The following is a 17,688-nucleotide window of genomic DNA, read 5'->3' on the forward strand; positions in this document are numbered from 1 at the left end:
AGGGTGGTGGTCACTGATCAACTGGTAGAGTTGTATTTCAATATTTTAACAAGTAGTGCAGTTGTACCAGCTTGGGTGTGCCATGGCAACCCTGTTATTATCACTTCATGAGGACCCTCAGGATAATCTACATCTGTTTCTGCAGGTGAAGAAAACGCCATGCAGGGAAGTTTACAGATTTCTTCAATGGCACGAAGTTTGGATCCAAGTGTTCTCTTAGTCTAATGTTCATTCCATTACACGAGCCTCATTGTGCGTGCAATAATAATAACAACAGGTCCTTGTGGGGAGGTGTATAAACTTCTTGGAGGGAGAAGGAGCACATGGGTGTAAGATGCCCAGTGTCTAGATGGTGCCAGCAAAACTATCAGAGGGCAGAGAAGGGAGCATTGTTCATGGATTAGTTTGACTAGAACCAAGCCTTTAAAGACAGGAAGAATTTAAGGCATCAGCAAGAAGAAGGGAGCATAAGGAGCAGACTGGGTGGAGAGGACCGGACTGAGATGTTAGAAAAGTCTGTGTCTGGCTAGGGTGGAAAAATGGCAGTCTAGAGACTGCCACTAGATGGGAAAGTGAAGAAGATGTAATGTCCCCTCACACCGTCATTACTTGTATGGTCAACAGGGACAGATCAAGTTAGAAGGAAGTTTTAAGAGGCTTTGTTGACAAGAGAAGGGAGATGGCATTCATTGAGAAAGACTGGACCACCCTACCTGCAGCTGCGGGATCTGGTTACCATTCATGCTGTTGGACACTGTCAGGTAACAGATCGTCCTCCAATTACAATGGCAGGATAAACCCATTGTCGGTTGAAAATGTAGTTAATTTGCCAATGCACGGACTACATCTGATCTACTACATATCTTGGCTTATAGTGCAGCACACTGTAGTGTTGGTTATTTCGCTTCATGATTTCCGGGCTTACTGGGAACTGTCGTGATTGCTGCTATCCAGCATCATAAGAGAAAACAGACTGCACAATGCTAGCCCTGGAAAAAAACCCAAGTTCAAAATCCCAGGTATGGTTTCTCCTGAATGACTTTTGCTTTCATCACATCATAAAGTCAAAAAAAACCCTAAATTGAAGGGAAGTCAGGAACTATCTATATATGTTCATCTGATCCGATCTCTCCCTCTAGAATGTGAGCTCCATGAGGGCAGGGACTTTGCTGAGTTCACCAGGACATCTCCAGTGTTGGTGAGGCAACTAGGATTCCAAGCAGCAACAGGAGAGGTGTCTGATACCCCCAAAACTGTAGCTCCCTGGTGCTAGGAGCCACTGCAAAGTATTACATTCATATGGAAATTGGGCTCCTACTGTTCTGTAGAAAGAGGTTCCAAGGGATTAGGCTCCACAGGTGTAGATTGGGCTGTGCTTTCTTTAAATTTAGATTCTCGCCCAATGCTAAAATTAAATATTCAAGGACATGATTTTAATGGGCTGCTGGACACAGATGCTGACCTCAGCATCATATCTCGTCAGGAATGACCAAAGCACTGGCCATTGCAACAAGCCACTCAAACGCTTCGAGGCCTAGGAGTGGCAACTAACCCCCATAGAAGTGCTATGGTATTAGATTGGAGGGATCCTGAAGGATGTGAAGGAACTATACAGCCTTATGTATTGGACCATCTTCCCATAAATTTATGGGGACGGGATATCCTAGATCAATTAGGATTGACATTAACAAATAACGTCAATTCTAACGCGCCCACTAGTAGGGCTAAACAAGGCTTTAGAAAAGAAAAAGGATTAAGGAAACAAGATCAAGATATGATAGCACCAATTCAAATAGATCAAGAAATAAATAAACATGGATTGGGTTTTCAAAAAGGGCCACTGAGACAATCAAAATTACATGGAAATCAGAAAGACCAGTGTGGGTTCCTCAGTGGCCCCTGACTAAAGAAAAGATACAAGTAGCCCACGATCTGGTCAAACAACAATTAGCGGAAGGACATTTACAACCTTCCGTATCTCCCCATAATACTCCCATTTTTGTCATTAAAAAGAAATCTGGTAAATGGAGATTATTACAAGATTTAAGAGCCATTAATAATGAGATGGTTATTATGGGACCTGCTCAATCAGGGATTCCCCAATTGTCTGCTTTACCAAAAACCTGGCATGTGTTAACTATAGATATTAAGGATTGTTTCTTTTCAATTCCAATTCATCCCGAGGATAGTCCACATTTTGCATTTACTATCCCTGCACTAAATCATGAAGGTCCTGATCAGAGATATGAGTGGAAAGTTTTACCCCAGGGGATGGCGAACAGCCCGACTATGTGTCAAATTTATGTTAATAAAGCAATCCAGCCACTTAGAAATCAAAATCCTGAACTACAAATATTTCACTATATGGATGATGTGTTATTAGCACATAAAGATAAGAACACATTGCTAGTATGTTATGCCACACTTACAAACTTACTAAAAAATTATAATCTAGACATAGCAATAGATAAAGTACAATTAAATTTTCCAATTAATTATTTAGGAGTTTTATTATCCTCAACCATGGTCCGTCCACCAAAAATTCAAATACGAGTAGATCAACTCAAATCACTTAATGACTTTCAAAAATTATTGGGAGACATAAACTGGATAAGGCCTTACCTAGGCATACCAACAGGAGAATTAGGACCCTTATTTGATATCCTAAAAGGTCCATCAGATCCAAATTCACCCCGCATGTTAACGCCTGAAGCAAGAAAGGCATTAAAAATCATTGAAACATATATGGAAAATATGCATTTGGATAGAATTGATATAAGTTTGCCTTTATTATTTATTGTACTACCAACAAAAAATATTCCTACAGGAGTATTTTGGCAAGAAGGTCCATTATTGTGGATACATTTATCGTATTCCCCTAATACTATTCTTACTAGATATCCTGAGGCTGTAGGACAATTAATACTCAAAGGGATAAAAGCAGCGAAGGGAATATTTGGGATTTCTCCCAATAAAATTATTACTCCATATACTATGGATCAAATTGATGAGTTAGCTAATGAGTTAAATACTTGGGCAATAATCATGTGTAAATCTAGTGTCTCATTTGATAATCACTTGCCATCTAATCCCTTGTTGTCCTTTTGGTCTAAGCATCCTGTAGTTTTTCCTAAAATGACAAAAAAAAACCCTATCATGAATGCTCCAAATATATTCACTGATGGGTCAAACAATGGTACAGCAGCGGTAGTTACCCCTGATCAAACTTTTACATTTTTAGTACCCAAACAATCAGCTCAAAAGGTAGAGCTCAATGCAGTATTACAAGCTTTTATGATGTTCAAAGATTCTGTATTTAATTTATTCTCTGATAGCCAGTATGTAGTTAATGCTATAGCATCCCTTGAAGATGCTGGTAGGATTTCTCCTTCCTCTACTGTTTTCTCTTTGTTTTCTGCTATACAAACTCTAATCTGGGACAGAAAAGATCCATTCTTTATTGGACATATCAGGGCACATACAGGGTTGCCTGGAGCCCTTAGTTTGGGTAATGAACTAGCAGATAAATCTACACATGACATACATATTTTCTCCACAATAGAAGAAGCTATAAATTTTCATAAAAGGTTCCATGTCAATGCTAATACCTTACAAAAACGTTTTAAAATAACTAAGGAACAAGCCAGACATATAATAAAACAATGTCAAAATTGTGTGACATTTTTACCACAAGTTAATCTTGGAGTCAATCCTAGAGGACTGATACCTAACCATATTTGGCAGATGGACGTTACACACTTGCCAGAATTTGGAAAATTAAAATATTTACATGTTACAGTTGATACTTCTTCTGGATTTTTAATGGGCTCCCTTCATGCCGGAGAAAAAACTAAAGATGTTATAGCTCATTGCTTACAAAATTTTGCCACTGTGGGTGTTCCTAAACAGTTAAAAACTGATAACGCTCCTGGTTATACGTCTAACTCTTTTAAACAATTTTGCTCATCATTTGGCATTACTCATATAACAGGAATCCCATACAATCCACAGGGTCAAGACATAGTTGAAAGAGCTCATCAAACTATTAAAATGTACTTATTAAAACAAAAGGAAGGAATTGGAAAAGGGTATATATCCCCCAAAGATAAACTTAAAATAACCCTTTTTACTCTAAACTTTCTAAATTTGGATTCATCAGGACTTAGTGCTGCGGAAAGACATATGTATCCGAAAAATGTACATAAGCCTAAGGTACTTTGGAAAGATATTCTAACAGGACAATGGAAAGGTCCGGACCCAGTAATAGTCTGGAGTCGGGGCTCCATCTGTGTTTTTCCACAGGAGGAACAGCAACCAATTTGGATTCCAGAGAGATTAACTAAAACAATTTCTACAGAAAAAGAAGATGATTTGACTCAAATCCATAACAGCTGATATCCAGAGCTCCAGCTTGGCTATTCTTACATCTACAACAGTGATTTACCACGGTGCCTTTTTCAATATCTATTTTATTATTACATTTTTCCCACATCATAAGGTTCTATTTTATTTATTTATTTATTTTCTCTTTCTTTTTGAGCTCATACAAACCTAGGTTAATGTTTTTCTGATCAGTTTTATTTTTTGACTGTGTTTTATTTTTTTTTAACTGTAAAGTTTTTAAACATTGCAATGGAGATTTCACCTAGGTATAGCTACAAGGCCTTTATTTACTATTGTCCTATATGTTCTATGTTATGTATGCACTGTTTTGTGTTGTATGTCTGTATGTGTGTATGTCCATATTTCATTTATAAGGAGCGCTCATATATAAATAGATATAAATGGATCCAAAAAAAAAAAAAAAAAAAAAAAAATCACATGACTTATATGGTTTAATTTAAATTAGGTAAACAGCTGTTATAAATTTTGCTTTTAAAGGTGGTTAACAGATCTGTTTGTTTACTTTCACCTTTCCTTTTCATTATATTTAACAATTCTATTCAAGATAATGTCTCTTTAGCACCATGGCCAGAATTCCCATCTCCATCCCAATGCCGGTGAAGACTAAGATAAAACCAAACTACAACTTCTATGATAGCTATCACAGTAAACTATATAAACTGATACATCAATCAATATAACTCAATAAGTATCCTCAATCAAGGACTTAATTTACTTTGGGAGAAAATGGACATATTGACAGACTCCTCCACTTTGAACTGCTCAATCAAGGACTTAATTTACTTTGGGAGGAAATGGACATATTGATAGACTCCTCCACTTTGAACTGCTTACACAACTTGCCTGGACTATGTATCACCTGTATGCATTGTGCTCTATTTGTTGATACAGTGAATTATGGTAGTGCTGAAATATCTTAGCTGCTGTGTCACCAGTGTTACTGTTCTTCCTAAGGAGCCGTCAATTGGCTTGGTGTCGTGGCATTTCTGTATCTTCCTCCCTTCTACTAGTGATGGTCTAAAACTTGGGGGCCAACAGAGGTGAGGCAAGAACCTCACCCCCCCACTGGCACCAAAATTAAATTTGGGGGCCAACAGAGGTGAGGCAAGAACCTCACCCCCCCACTGGTGCTTAAGCCTATCCACAAGCATGGCTATGCTAGACCGGTAATCAATGACGGGTTGATCTGATTACAGTGGATTCAACCTAAGACAGGAAACTGACATGTAAAAGTCAGTTCTCCCATGACGGGTAAGAACCACATGTTAAATTGGACAACCTACCAGGCACGGTCCCTAGCCACATTGCCATTGCTTAATTAAACAGAAGGGGGCAGATGCTAGGAGCCACTGCAAAGTATTACATTCATATGGAAATTGGGCTCCTACTGTTCACTTAGGCCCATTTGGGGACTCAAGTTACAAGACTCCTGGAGAGTTCCCATTGGTTGGGGAAGGATGGTAGGAGGGTGTTCCGGGGGAAGTGGAGCCCCCGGGTCCGGTAGGGACACACGTGTGTGGGTGTGTGGACCGGCTTGTTAGGGGGACGCACACGGCCTCTCACAAAATAAAACTTTGTTTCAGTTCCATCTGGCTTGTGTTTTTGTGCTCAGCCGGATTGCAGCATCGCAAGCCGGCGTGCACTGACAGCGACCCGCGAAAGCGCCCAGCAGGAAGGCAGCAGGTGAAAACAGCAGCGGGCAGAAGCGGAGCCAAGGCTCACGCGGCCCCCGCCGTCCAGCCTGCAGCACCCTGGGACAGGGGAACACAAGACCTTTGGCAGTCTGGTTTCCAACATCAGCCCGGGAGCACGCTCTAATTGCAAATCCCAGTGCTCACAGTCTCTCTCTGCCAATTGAGGCCTCTCCTTGGAACCAGGAGCTTCAGCAGTGTTAGCAAAAAGACTCCCGGTTCTCAGACAAATAATATCTGGCTGTCTGCTCAGTTGGACTTGAAAAGGCCCTAGAGTACTTTCCCTGTAGTACACACACAGTTGCCAGAGTAGGTTTTCTCTTGTCTTCAAAAATAAGAAATGTACTAACCCTTTACAAATGTTCCATGGCACCACAGGAACTACTTTGGCAAATTTCCAAGGTGAAAAACATGAAATTTTGCAGAGCTCCGGGGAGTGAACCCAGGTTCCCACGTGTATTAAGCATATGCTTTGCTGCTGACCTGTGGCCCCAGCCCAAAACACATTTTTTAAAAATTTTGTATTCATGCACGTTTGTGTCACTTCATCTTCTCTTGCAAGACCCTCAGACAGGCATGTACATCTAAAATCAGGTACACACAATTACAACACATCCTGCCCATCTGCATTTCTCCCTCAGACACAAGGGCAGATTCTTTTGTGTAGTATCCCTTGGGCTCTTGGCTCCATATTGGGGCTTTTCACCAAAGAAATTGGAAAGTAGGACTGCTTTCAGCTATTGTGCCAAAGACATATGCTCAGAGACTCCTCATCCAATATTTTAATTTTTAAAGATGTTTAGTTGTAGATGGACACAGGATCTTTTTTCTTTTTTTTCTTTCTTTTTTTTTTTTTAATGTGGTACTCAGGATTAAACCCAGTGCCCCACACATGCAAGGCAAGTTCTCTACCACTTAGCCACAACCCCAGCCCTCCCCATCCAATCTTAAAATATAAATTTGAAGTAAATTCTAAGGCTTTTTCTGCAGTCATTTTGGGAAGTATTTGCAGGCATCAAACCCTGGGAAGGAAAACAAGTGAGTTAAACAGCTCTTTTTTGTTTGTGACTAATAGGCTCTCCTGTTCCAGCTCTTAGATGCTAGCTGATCCCTCCATTTAAGGCTATTTGGGAAGTAACAGCAACAACCTCCCCATCATAGGCAAGATGAATGAGGTCAGCCCGGGGTGGGACCCTAGGCCTCCAGCATGCTAAGGCAAGCACTATACCACTGAGCCACATCCCAGCCCTGGCAGAAGAGCTGTCAATCACATGGAATGCATGCACAACCACTGTTTGGAAAACGGGGGGAAAATCAGGAAGCATTTCTCTGCAATTAACTTGGAATATTTCAAATCAAAACACATTTTTCTTAAAGTGTGTGTGGAGAGGAATATTAGCAGCACTAAACTTTGTAAGTAACTCTAATAATGATGATATAGAAACTGCTGGAACAGACCATTCCTATTCACAGCTCAGGCCAAGACTCAGCATAGCCTGTGCACCCTTCTTTCAAATACCTATCACTTGAGTCAAAGAGGTTCCAATTGAAGGTAGAGCTTTCATGTCAATCTTTATTTGTATGTGCTGCCTACTTTTAAAATGTTAAAGTTTAATGCTCATGAGTTGAACTGGGTGTATTGGATACTCGTAGCTTTGGTAGGCAAAGGGATTTTTGTCTTCCTTGGCAATACAGGTTCAGTATCCGTTATGGTTTGGAGGTAAGGTGTGGACCAAAAGCTCACATGTGAGACAACGTAAGAAGGTTCAGAGGAGCAATGATTGGATTGTAAGATTCTTAACCCAATCAGTGATTTAATCTTCTGATAGGGATTAACTGAGTGGTAACTGAAGTGGAAGGGTTTGGCTGGAGGAGGTGGCAATTGAGGTGTGGCTTTGGGTATGTATTTGTATCTGCAGAGTGGAGTCTCTCTCGGCTTCTTGATCACCGTGATGTGAGCTGCTTCCCTCTGCCACACACTCCACCATGATGTTCAGCTTCACCTGGAAACCTGAGAAATGGAGCCAGCCTTCTATGGACTAAGACCTCTGAAAATATAAGCCCTCAAAGAAACTCTTCATCCTCTATAATTGTGCTGGTCAGGTCCTTTAGCCACAGCAGCAAAAAAAAAAAAAACAAAAAAAAAAAAACAAAAAAAACCTGGCTAAAAAAATATCCCCTATCAGAAATATTTGGAACCAGAAGTTTTTCAGATTTTTTTTTTCAAATTTTGGGATATTTGTATATACATAATGAGATATCTTGGGGAGGGGATCCAAGTCTGAACACCAAATATATTTGTTTCATACATACCTTACACACATTGCCTCAGGGTGGTTTTCTGTGATACTTTAAATGATTTTATGCATGAAATAAAGTTTCATGGTGTGACATTTTTCATTGGTGCCATCATGTCACCAATCAACAATTTTGGATTCTGGAGCATGTGAATTTGGGATTTTTGGATTAGAGATATTACGTGCATTTATAGAGGACAAAGGTGTTATTTTTTTTCTTTAAAATAACATCAGGATGCGTATGTGGCTCAGTAAGAGAGTGCTTGCCTAGTATGTGCAGGCTCTGGGGGTAGATGGATAAAATAACAATGTCATGATTGATGACATTGATGGTAGAATTCCATCTGCCTCCATTTTGGTTTGCCCAGATGCTGAGATGGACCAGGAGGAGGGAAGTCATGGAGGGAAGAAGATTTTCTGTGGTCAGTTCTTTCCTTTAAGTCACCACATTCAAACTGGACTTCCTGGGCCCTCTTGTGAAGAGGGCCGGCCTCTGATGCCTGTGCTCAAGTTCATTGGCAATTCAGACTCCCCTGTACTCCTGCCAGTGAACAGTGTCCCCTGCTCAGCAGTTCCTGAGCTCCATGCATAGTCTGTATCTGCTGACAAAACCCTATGTTATAGTCCCAAGTCCCTAAGACTATAACTGCTTATTAGTGGAAAAGGAAATTCCAAAATAAAACACGGTCCAATCATTTACTTTAACAAAAGATTTATTTGAAACAGGTTTGTGCAGACATACACCAGTCAACAGGATTGATCAAAGCCACAAATCACTAAATTCTCCAAACACCTCTAAACACACAAGTAGATGCCCTTCATTTGTATTCACTCCAGGAGGGACCCCAGCTCCACTCAATGCGCTGCTGTAATTTAACAACCGGGGACGTTAATAGGACGGCAAAACGGTTATACTTCTAGAGAGAGGGAACAAAAACCCCCACATAACATGGAAGCTCTCCCTGCTCTGCTGGGAGCCAATTAAATGTGCCCCCATAAGCCCACTTCCCTCTGTATAACCAGATTAAAACCTCCCAATCGCCAACGATATTTAAGCAATCACAGCGCAGATGTGACAAGAGACAGGAGAACACATGGCTTTGCTCTCAGGAGAAAGACCACAAAGATGCTGCATTCAAATGGCAATTCTGTGAGCTAGAGGAACGAGGGCCCCATCCCTGCAGCTGTCCGTGCCGTCACACTGACCTGGACAGGGAGGCCTGCACACAAGCATCCTGACACACCCCTGGATTTGGCCATCACTGACAACATGGGAGAAGACGCAGGAGAGGCCAGCAGAGGTTTCAGTCCTTAATCCATTTTATTAGTGAAAAAACAAACATGACTTCACTGTTGCAAAAACTTTTTTAAATTTTTTTTTTTATTTGTGCTGCTGGGGATGGAACCCAGGGTCTTACTCATGCTAGGCAAGGCCTCTATCTCTGAGCTATGCCCCTAGCCCCAAAGCAATTTCTTTTCTGGAAAAAAAAAATTGACACATAATAATTGTATATATTTAAGGGATATGGTGCAGGCTTCTAGTTGGAAGGAAAGAAACTCCATGACTGGCTAGGTTTTCTATTTTTCTATTGGTGGTTAGTGTTTCACCTGTATCCACATACCAAGCTTCTCAAGGAACACAAGTGGATCCAATCTTAGGGCAAGTGGGTCCAGAACCTTCCGGGCTTTTTCGCTTTTGCAGGGAAGAGCTTACCTAAATAAGGCTCTTGATAAGCTCTCTTGACCCCTGTGTTTCCTGGGCAGGGTTATTTGGATAGTGCTATTATTTCAACTTTCTTCCATTTCTGCCATAAATCACAGCCACCTGACATTTTGTTCCTGACTTTTAAAACAAACAGGTCTCCTTTCTTTCTTTAGCCAGGTCAGAAGAAACGCCTATGGGCTAATCTTTGAGCGTGTTTTTCTTGGTCTGACGCCTGGGAGAGAGAGCAGAGTAGGTATCTCAAAAGCAGCTAGACCAAGAGATTGTCATTTGAAAGGGAGCCAGACTGGTGTGCAAAAAGAATCACCCTTTTGTCTCCCCTCCTTCGGGAAAGCCGGGAAAGCCGAGGTGTTCATCTAAGGTTAATGGCTGTGGATCATACAGGGGGTGGGGGTAACTGGTGAGCTCACCCCTCTTTTCTGCTTCCATTTGTTTGTAAGGTCTGACCACTTAGATTTATGTGGGTTTCATACCCTTCTCTTCCCACTGAAGAAATCACTCATACCTAGCAAACTGACAGAGAGCTTTGAACAAAGCACTGGTCAGAAGTTTGATATCCAGTGAGCTCAGGTAAATTCATGTGAGTGGAATGGAAATGTGTATTGCTGAACAACTTGAGATGCTGAGAAAAAAAGAATGAATAAATGAAGGGCACAATACATCAAATTGAATGTTCCTAGTCTATTTCTTTTAAGAGTACTTAATAGTGTCATTGTGGGGGTTTTAGACCCTTGTTACTATGATCCATCAGAAACCCACCTAGCTGCTGTCCATGCCCCTTCAGGGTGGGAAATGGCTAGCATGAGTTAATAATAACTACCTGGAACCAATGAAGAATCGCCAACAAAGCCAATTAATGCACATTCTTTTTTGGAGGGGAGGAGGCTTTTAACTCTCTCCGTTGTTATCATGTTCACTAATTTAAACATTTGCATAAAGAAAGTATTTATGAGATGAGAGGGGGTGCTGTCTTTTGATTTGACCTGATAAACTCAGTCCTTTGCCAAGTTATTATTTCAAGTTGTGCTTAGCTGGTTTCCCTGCTCACATATTTTATGGATCCCAGGAGATGAAGGCTACATTTCAAATGCTGAAGCTAAATCACTCCTTGAATTACTTTGGGACAATGACCCTAGGCAGTAATTCAAACCCTGGCTGAAATATGTGGAGTCCTTTCACATGTTCAAAACTAAAGACTACCTTCTCCTACAGCAAAGTCTTGCAAACATTCTATTTGACTTATGGTTCAAGATATAAATCCCTAGGAACATGGACAGATGATAGAAATTCTCACTCTTATGGTTATAAAAAGGTAGAGAGTCATTGTTATAACAAAAGGAGATTATAACTCCATTTGTACTCAGAAGCTGACCAAGACAATTTTTAAGAAAATTCAATTTTAAAGCCTATAATCTGTATGTCCATAGGCATTTTCAGACATTAGTTACCTAGACTCACTTTCCCCCCCATCGTATACTGCTTCTTAAAATGTTATTACTGAGTTTCACTATCAGATTCCTATAGCAGACCTGAATCCTTGTCAAGGAAAAGGAAATGTCAACAGAGTTCTCAGCCGAGCTCGGCTGAACCACAGATTCACTTTTTAGGACAGTTCTCTAAAAAATGTTCACAAAACACCATCCATCGCCTTTCTCCAAAGCACAGGTTTTATATGATACTGATCCAAAAGAGGCATCACATTTTTGTTTTAGTGTATGCACCTATACATAGGGAGATGGGAGAAAATAATACTGGTCAAGAAGTCTGGAATAGTCTGCATTGAGTCAGGACAGACATTAGCTACACTCCCCAAATTCTTACAAAGCCCACGCCGTCAGCCGTGCCAAGTGAATCCAGAATGCCAAGCAGAGAGAGGTGGTTCTTTCTGTTCTCCCCTTCCCTTTACAATGTGTTTTTTCTACAGTCAATGTTGCAAGTGAGTGCCCATGCAGAGGAACCAAGAACTCGTTTTAGAGGATGGCTGGTCTCACTTGTTTGCAGAGTTAGCCAGAACAGGACACAGCCTCAAACAACACAGTCACTGGGTATAGCACTAGCCTAGGGGTTGGCCTGACTGGGTTCTGCCAGCTCAGCCTAAGGCCCCATGTTGCTGACCAAGTTTGACCTACTAGTCTGAGAGTCACTTACTGTGTGGAGAGTGACAAGTCCCATGTGACGTTTCTACTGATCTGACAGGCAGCATATGCAACCTCGTCCAGCTCACTCGGCTCCCCGGAGAGGGGTTGTGTGTGACACTCTGACCTCAATTTAAAGATAGGACAAATGACACAGCCCCTGAGTTGGCCCCAGCTAAATATTATACATCACACCTCTTGACAGCTGCCTTGCCTAGAAACCCAATTTAGTCATTCGGCTGTAAGAAAGCTTAATCACACAGAGAATAAATAGAAAGGCATCCCTTCTAGAAATGTTTTCTTCTGTGTGCATACCTCATTATTGCAAAGATTGTTTAGTCTACTTCTCAAAAAAGGAGGAAATGCGACTTCAATCCCAGAAAATATGACTGTACTTTAATGTAAAAAAAATTAAATAAAAACCCTCAAACCCTATAAACACAAACAAGACTTCAAATTCAAGAAAGGGCTAAGTGTTTGACAAAAATTGAATTTTAACTCAATCTTTCCAAATGGGTTTAGTTCCCAAATGAAACCAAATAGTGAAGATGCCCAATGAACATTGAATTCCAACTCTCCTTCCTTTTCTGTATTTCAGCTACCATCTTTTTGGGTGTGCAATAAAGACATACACCTGGTTCGTTGTGTTAATTGGAAGCCAATTTCCTGCTGTCGTTCCTGCAGGTCAGTCCTTGAAAAATTCAACTGGCTGGGTGCTCTGATATTTAAAAATGTTTTGTTCACCTTAGGAAGTAAGAAATGGTAACTTTCTGAGCCTCCCCTGTTAAATGCATCTCGGTATTCTGGTCATCTCATAAAGGAGGATTAGTTTTCTTCATCAATGCAATTTATTCTGTTTTTTCCATGTTCATGAGTTGTGAATGTTCCAGTAATAGTTAGAAAGAAAAGTGCACTATTATTTTATTTTCTAGGTTAGTACAACCATCCCCAGAGGAACGGTGCATTTTAACCAGTACAAGTTACCCAGAAGTATTTACCTTAAGCCATCCTAAAATCAGGTTTGGCAACCAAAGCAAAGAGGAGAGAGAGAACATGCCTCCAAGCCTGCCATTTGTTGAGGGCTCCCATGTTCTCACACACATACTTGGAGGTACCCAGGTCTCATGCCAATTCGAGATGTGGGACTGCAGCTGGGGAGTCAGTGACTGAGCCTTCCCTTCCTTGTCTTAGAATTCAGGGCACTATTTTTAAGAAGGCCCCCGTGTCTAAAACAAAGTGGACAAAAAAAGGAAATCATGGGCTGGGGATATAGCTCAGTGGGTAGAGTGCTTGCCTCATATGCACAAGGTCCTGGGTTCACTCCCTAGCACCACCACAACAAAAAAAAAGGAAATCATGTCAATATTTCAAATACAGGTATTTAATTGAAAGGTTTGGAATTTTTTAAAATTAAACTGAACGGCAAGGTCATGCTTCAGCTCACATACAGGGGAGGCTGATCCTGACAACTGTAGGGGCCTCAGGGTGTGACTCCAGAGTTCTGAAAAGATCTGGTGGATATGTCCACTGTGTCTGCCTCCCACATTAGTATGCCCTTCAGCACCTTCCGAGGACAGGTGGGGTCTCCCTCACTCCTCTCCTTCACTGTCCTATACTATCCCTCTGGGTTTGTGAATTCTTTGATTCTACAGCTACAGAGTGAGAGGTGTGTTCCTTCACTGTACAGAGGTCTTATAAACTCAATTTGTTTCCCAATAGTGAGTCTAAAATGTGCTCTGAACTCTCAAGGAAACGAGCATTGATTCTAATTGAAGCAGTTGCCAAAGGCTTGGTGGTTGGAAATTGGGAAATGAGTGAGTACTCAGAGGCTGACCAGGGCAAGGGGTTTGACCATCGCTGTGATCTGTGGGATTCCCCCTTGTCAGAAAGAGGCAGATAGAAATCTAAGATATATTCAGAAGAGCTATGTTTTTGTTCAGTTATAGAACAAAAAGTCAGAACTGCAGTGGAACAAGGAATATTACTGATTAGGGTCAGCTGCCCACCAGCTGCCATGCACCAAGCCCAGTGGCCAGCTATGCAGAAGGTCTGAGGATAAGGGACACCTGAACAGCAATAGTAGGCTCAGTCAGCTGGCACCTGGCAAGGGTGTAGAAGAGTCCATGGTACACTGACTGGTTCGTCCTGATGGGACTTGGCCAAGAGGTTCAAATAAAGGTTCTTAAATTTACCTCCCAGATATAGACATTTTATGATTTCATTGCAATCAAGAAGTTTATGCCAACTTCATACAAACAAAATAGGAATGAAAGCGGGTGAGCAACCTGCCTAAAGTGAAGTTTGCATGCTGCCCACGTTGGATGCAATCTGTGAGTTAACCAAACAGGAAGTAAGGGCGCCCTGTTCCAATTACCAAGATGGATCTCTCATGCAACATAAAACTCCCTTCCCCTTCTCCCAGAACAACTAGTACTGATGTTTAAATATCGGTGGAACATAATGTTTTTAATTTCACACCTCACGGAGCACAGTTGAATGCTTTATAACAACGTAAACAGAAGTTAGGCCAAGCACTGCAGACAAATGGGGAGGGAAAAAATGGCTTCCCCTGCGGTCGGTCTCTACTCCAGGTTTGCGAGGGAATAAACAACTAACAAACTGGTTGGCTAAGGCCACAGAAATGTGTTCTCTGGTGATTTGGCTGCTGACGCCAGTCTCTTCTAACAAAGATGGGTTAACACTGGTGCCACAAACCACATCTCTTCCCTCGGATCCATCAGGAGAAGTTGCATCTTATTTCTTCCTCTGTTTCCTTTGGGTGGTATCATAAGAACGCACTATTTCTTCCTGAGAAACAGCTCCATGTTCTTCTTGAGAAAAGGCGTACCCATCTGAAAGAGAAGCAGGCAAGGAGGAAGTGGTTAGCAGGATGACTGAGAGTGCTCCAGGTTTAAGAGAAGCTGCTTTTCTGAGGACTCCAGCTGAACTGGAAGGCAACCTGTGGCTTCTTGAGCCTTGAATGGAGAGGACTGAGAAACCTGTGATGGTGAAGGGGACTCTGGGCAAGTAGACCTGTGGCAGCACAGTGCTGCTGATGCTGGGGTAGGAATGCCTCTTAGCAGGTAGGGTCTTAAGACTGTATTCCACTGCTATACTACAGATACCACAGACTGGGTAAATTATAAACAATAGGAATTTATTATTGTCTATAATTTATGGTTCTGGAGGCTGGGAAGTCTAAGATGGACAGGATGCAGCTGGTGAGGGTCATCTTATTGTGTCAGAATGTGACGGAATGGCAACCCACTCCTGAGATAACCAATAACCAAGTCCCTTGATGACAATATTAATCCATTCACGAGAGCAGAGTCCTCAAGATCTAATCACCTTGTAAAGGTCCCCTCCCTCCCTCCCTCCCTCTCTCTCTCTCTCTCTCTCTCTCTCTCTCTCTCTCTAGCATCCTGCTATGTTGCCTTGAATAGCAGGGCTCAAGTGATCCTCCTGCCTTAGCCTTCCAAGAAGCTACCAGTACCTGTAGGCATGCCTGGTAGGTCCATCTCTTAATGCCATCACCATGGTAACTAAATCCCAACACAAGTTTTGGGAGGGATATATAGTAGATGAGCCAGAGCAGGTGGCTTTCCTATTCCTCAGGTGCTTCAGCTAAGCTCAGTGTGGGTAGCATAAACAGTGGGTCACTCCCCCACTACCCATCAAGAGAGATGCCTCCATCTACCTAATGCTGCAGGCTGCCTACTAATTTATGAGGCTGTAAACATATCAGGAAAAACACACACTACACTAATAGGGAACTGTACGGATTTGTACTGGTAATAAGTAACTGATATGGGTTTATTTCTATGTAAATAAAATGAAAGAACCCATGATAAAATCAAGAGGAATTTAGTGATCGGACTCATCATGGACTCATCGTGTGGCCACACTATGACTCGTTCTCACAGTCAGTTTACATGATAATAGTAAATAATCACCAACACTTTTTAAGTGCTATGTGTTCAAGACATCGATCCACATACCATTTGCATAATGCTCATTTGATCATCCCAGAAACCCTAAGAAACATGTAATTCTATTCTTACCACTTTTCAGCTAGGAAAGAGATTTTTGTGACCTGTCCAAAGTCACAGACCAGGTGAGTGGCAGAATAGGGAAGCAGGCCTGAGCAGTGTGCTGTGGGCTATACCCTCTTGCATCTACTGCTCTGAAAGAGGCTTGGTGTTCAGAAGCCTAAGTGGGTGTTTTGCTTTCAACTGGTCCTTCTCACAGAAAGCATCTGGTAAAATTCCTTCTGCATTGGCCACCATTCTGTGGCAGAGGGACAGAAATGTCCCTCAGCTCACATAGATATCCTGACAAAAACAACAACAAAAAACACCACAGTCCAGAGCCTAACAATCATGAGAAACATCCGTGCATGTGTACAATGGAAATGTTCACTTATTTTCACACTCCAAAGGAGAAAAAGAAGTCAGCATCAGCTCCTGGGTTGTTTGTCAATTTCCTCAGGTGTTTGGCTTATAGAAGAAAGTTGCCAGGGCAAAAAGACATATCGTAGACCATAGCAATGTTTCAGAGACCTTGTGAGGATGGAAAAGACAAGGAGAAAGGAGAAAATGCCCTTTTTTTTTTTTTTTTTTTGTGGTGCTGGGGATTGAACCCAGGGCCTTGTGCATGCGATGCAAGCGCTCTGCCAACTGAGCTATTACCCCAGCCCTGCTGCCCCTGCAAGTTGCTTTTTTTTACTTCTCTGTGTGCTCATAAATCCAGAGTCCTTGTCCTTGGTCTGGCCTCCTAACTCTTCAGACGAGCAGGCCTGCCAGTAACGCAAGGGCTCCCAGGTGGGCCACCCAGGAGGCAAAGCGCTGGACTGCAGAGGTGGCCTGGGGATCAACTGAGGACACAGAGGCTAAGTAGCAGGGAGGAGAGCCTGGCCCAGGAGTCTATAGGAGGGAGAGAAAAGGAGAATGAGTGGGCCACAGTGAAGGCAGACCCCGCCGAGTGAGGGTGAACGCAAAGGACAGAGAGGGATCCTCCACAGGGGACTTTTGTCTATTTGGTCACAACTATTTCTAACAAAGCAACACACACACACACAATCCCACAAGCAGCCCTCAGATCAGTGAGAGCCCCTACACAGCTGGGCACAAGGCAGCGTCTCTCTGAACTGGAAGCCCGCTGGAGGGGGAGGCTCTGCCTGTTCCAACCAGAGTCCACAGCCCTTGAACTTGCGCAGGGCACTCTCCACACAGGTGTCTTTGCCTGATCTGCTTCTGAGCCCTGATGGGCAAATGCTGCCTCTCAGGCCCCGTTCCCTTAAGAGCTTTAGGATTTTCACCAAGTCGAGAGTTCATCAGGAGGAAGAAACTGCCCCTGCTGGCTTGGGAGGGGCTGCTCCCCACCTCCCGCCTCCCTCTGGCACAAGCCTGTCCTAAACCCGCCACAAGGTGTTCTTTGTG

The 17,688-nt window shown here is 42.3% G+C and overlaps 1 protein-coding gene across 4 annotated transcripts in view; it reads right to left on the reverse strand.

Annotated features, from left to right (window-relative positions):
• Positions 1 to 9,087: 9,087 nt before the first annotated feature.
• Atp8a2 (ATPase phospholipid transporting 8A2) overlaps positions 9,088 to 17,688 on the reverse strand; it is a 639,008-nt gene continuing 630,407 nt past the window's right edge. For all 4 annotated transcript variants that reach the window (XM_078015676.1, XM_078015677.1, XM_005337571.5 and 1 more), the window contains one exon: positions 9,088 to 15,102. In XM_078015676.1, coding sequence (XP_077871802.1) covers positions 15,005 to 15,102 — 98 coding nt within the window. In that variant the 3' untranslated portion in view covers positions 9,088 to 15,004. The remainder of the gene's footprint in view (positions 15,103 to 17,688) is intronic.

The sequence above is a fragment of the Ictidomys tridecemlineatus genome, chromosome 6, assembly GCF_052094955.1.
Source record: "Ictidomys tridecemlineatus isolate mIctTri1 chromosome 6, mIctTri1.hap1, whole genome shotgun sequence".
In the NCBI taxonomy this organism is placed as follows: domain Eukaryota; kingdom Metazoa; phylum Chordata; class Mammalia; order Rodentia; family Sciuridae; genus Ictidomys; species Ictidomys tridecemlineatus.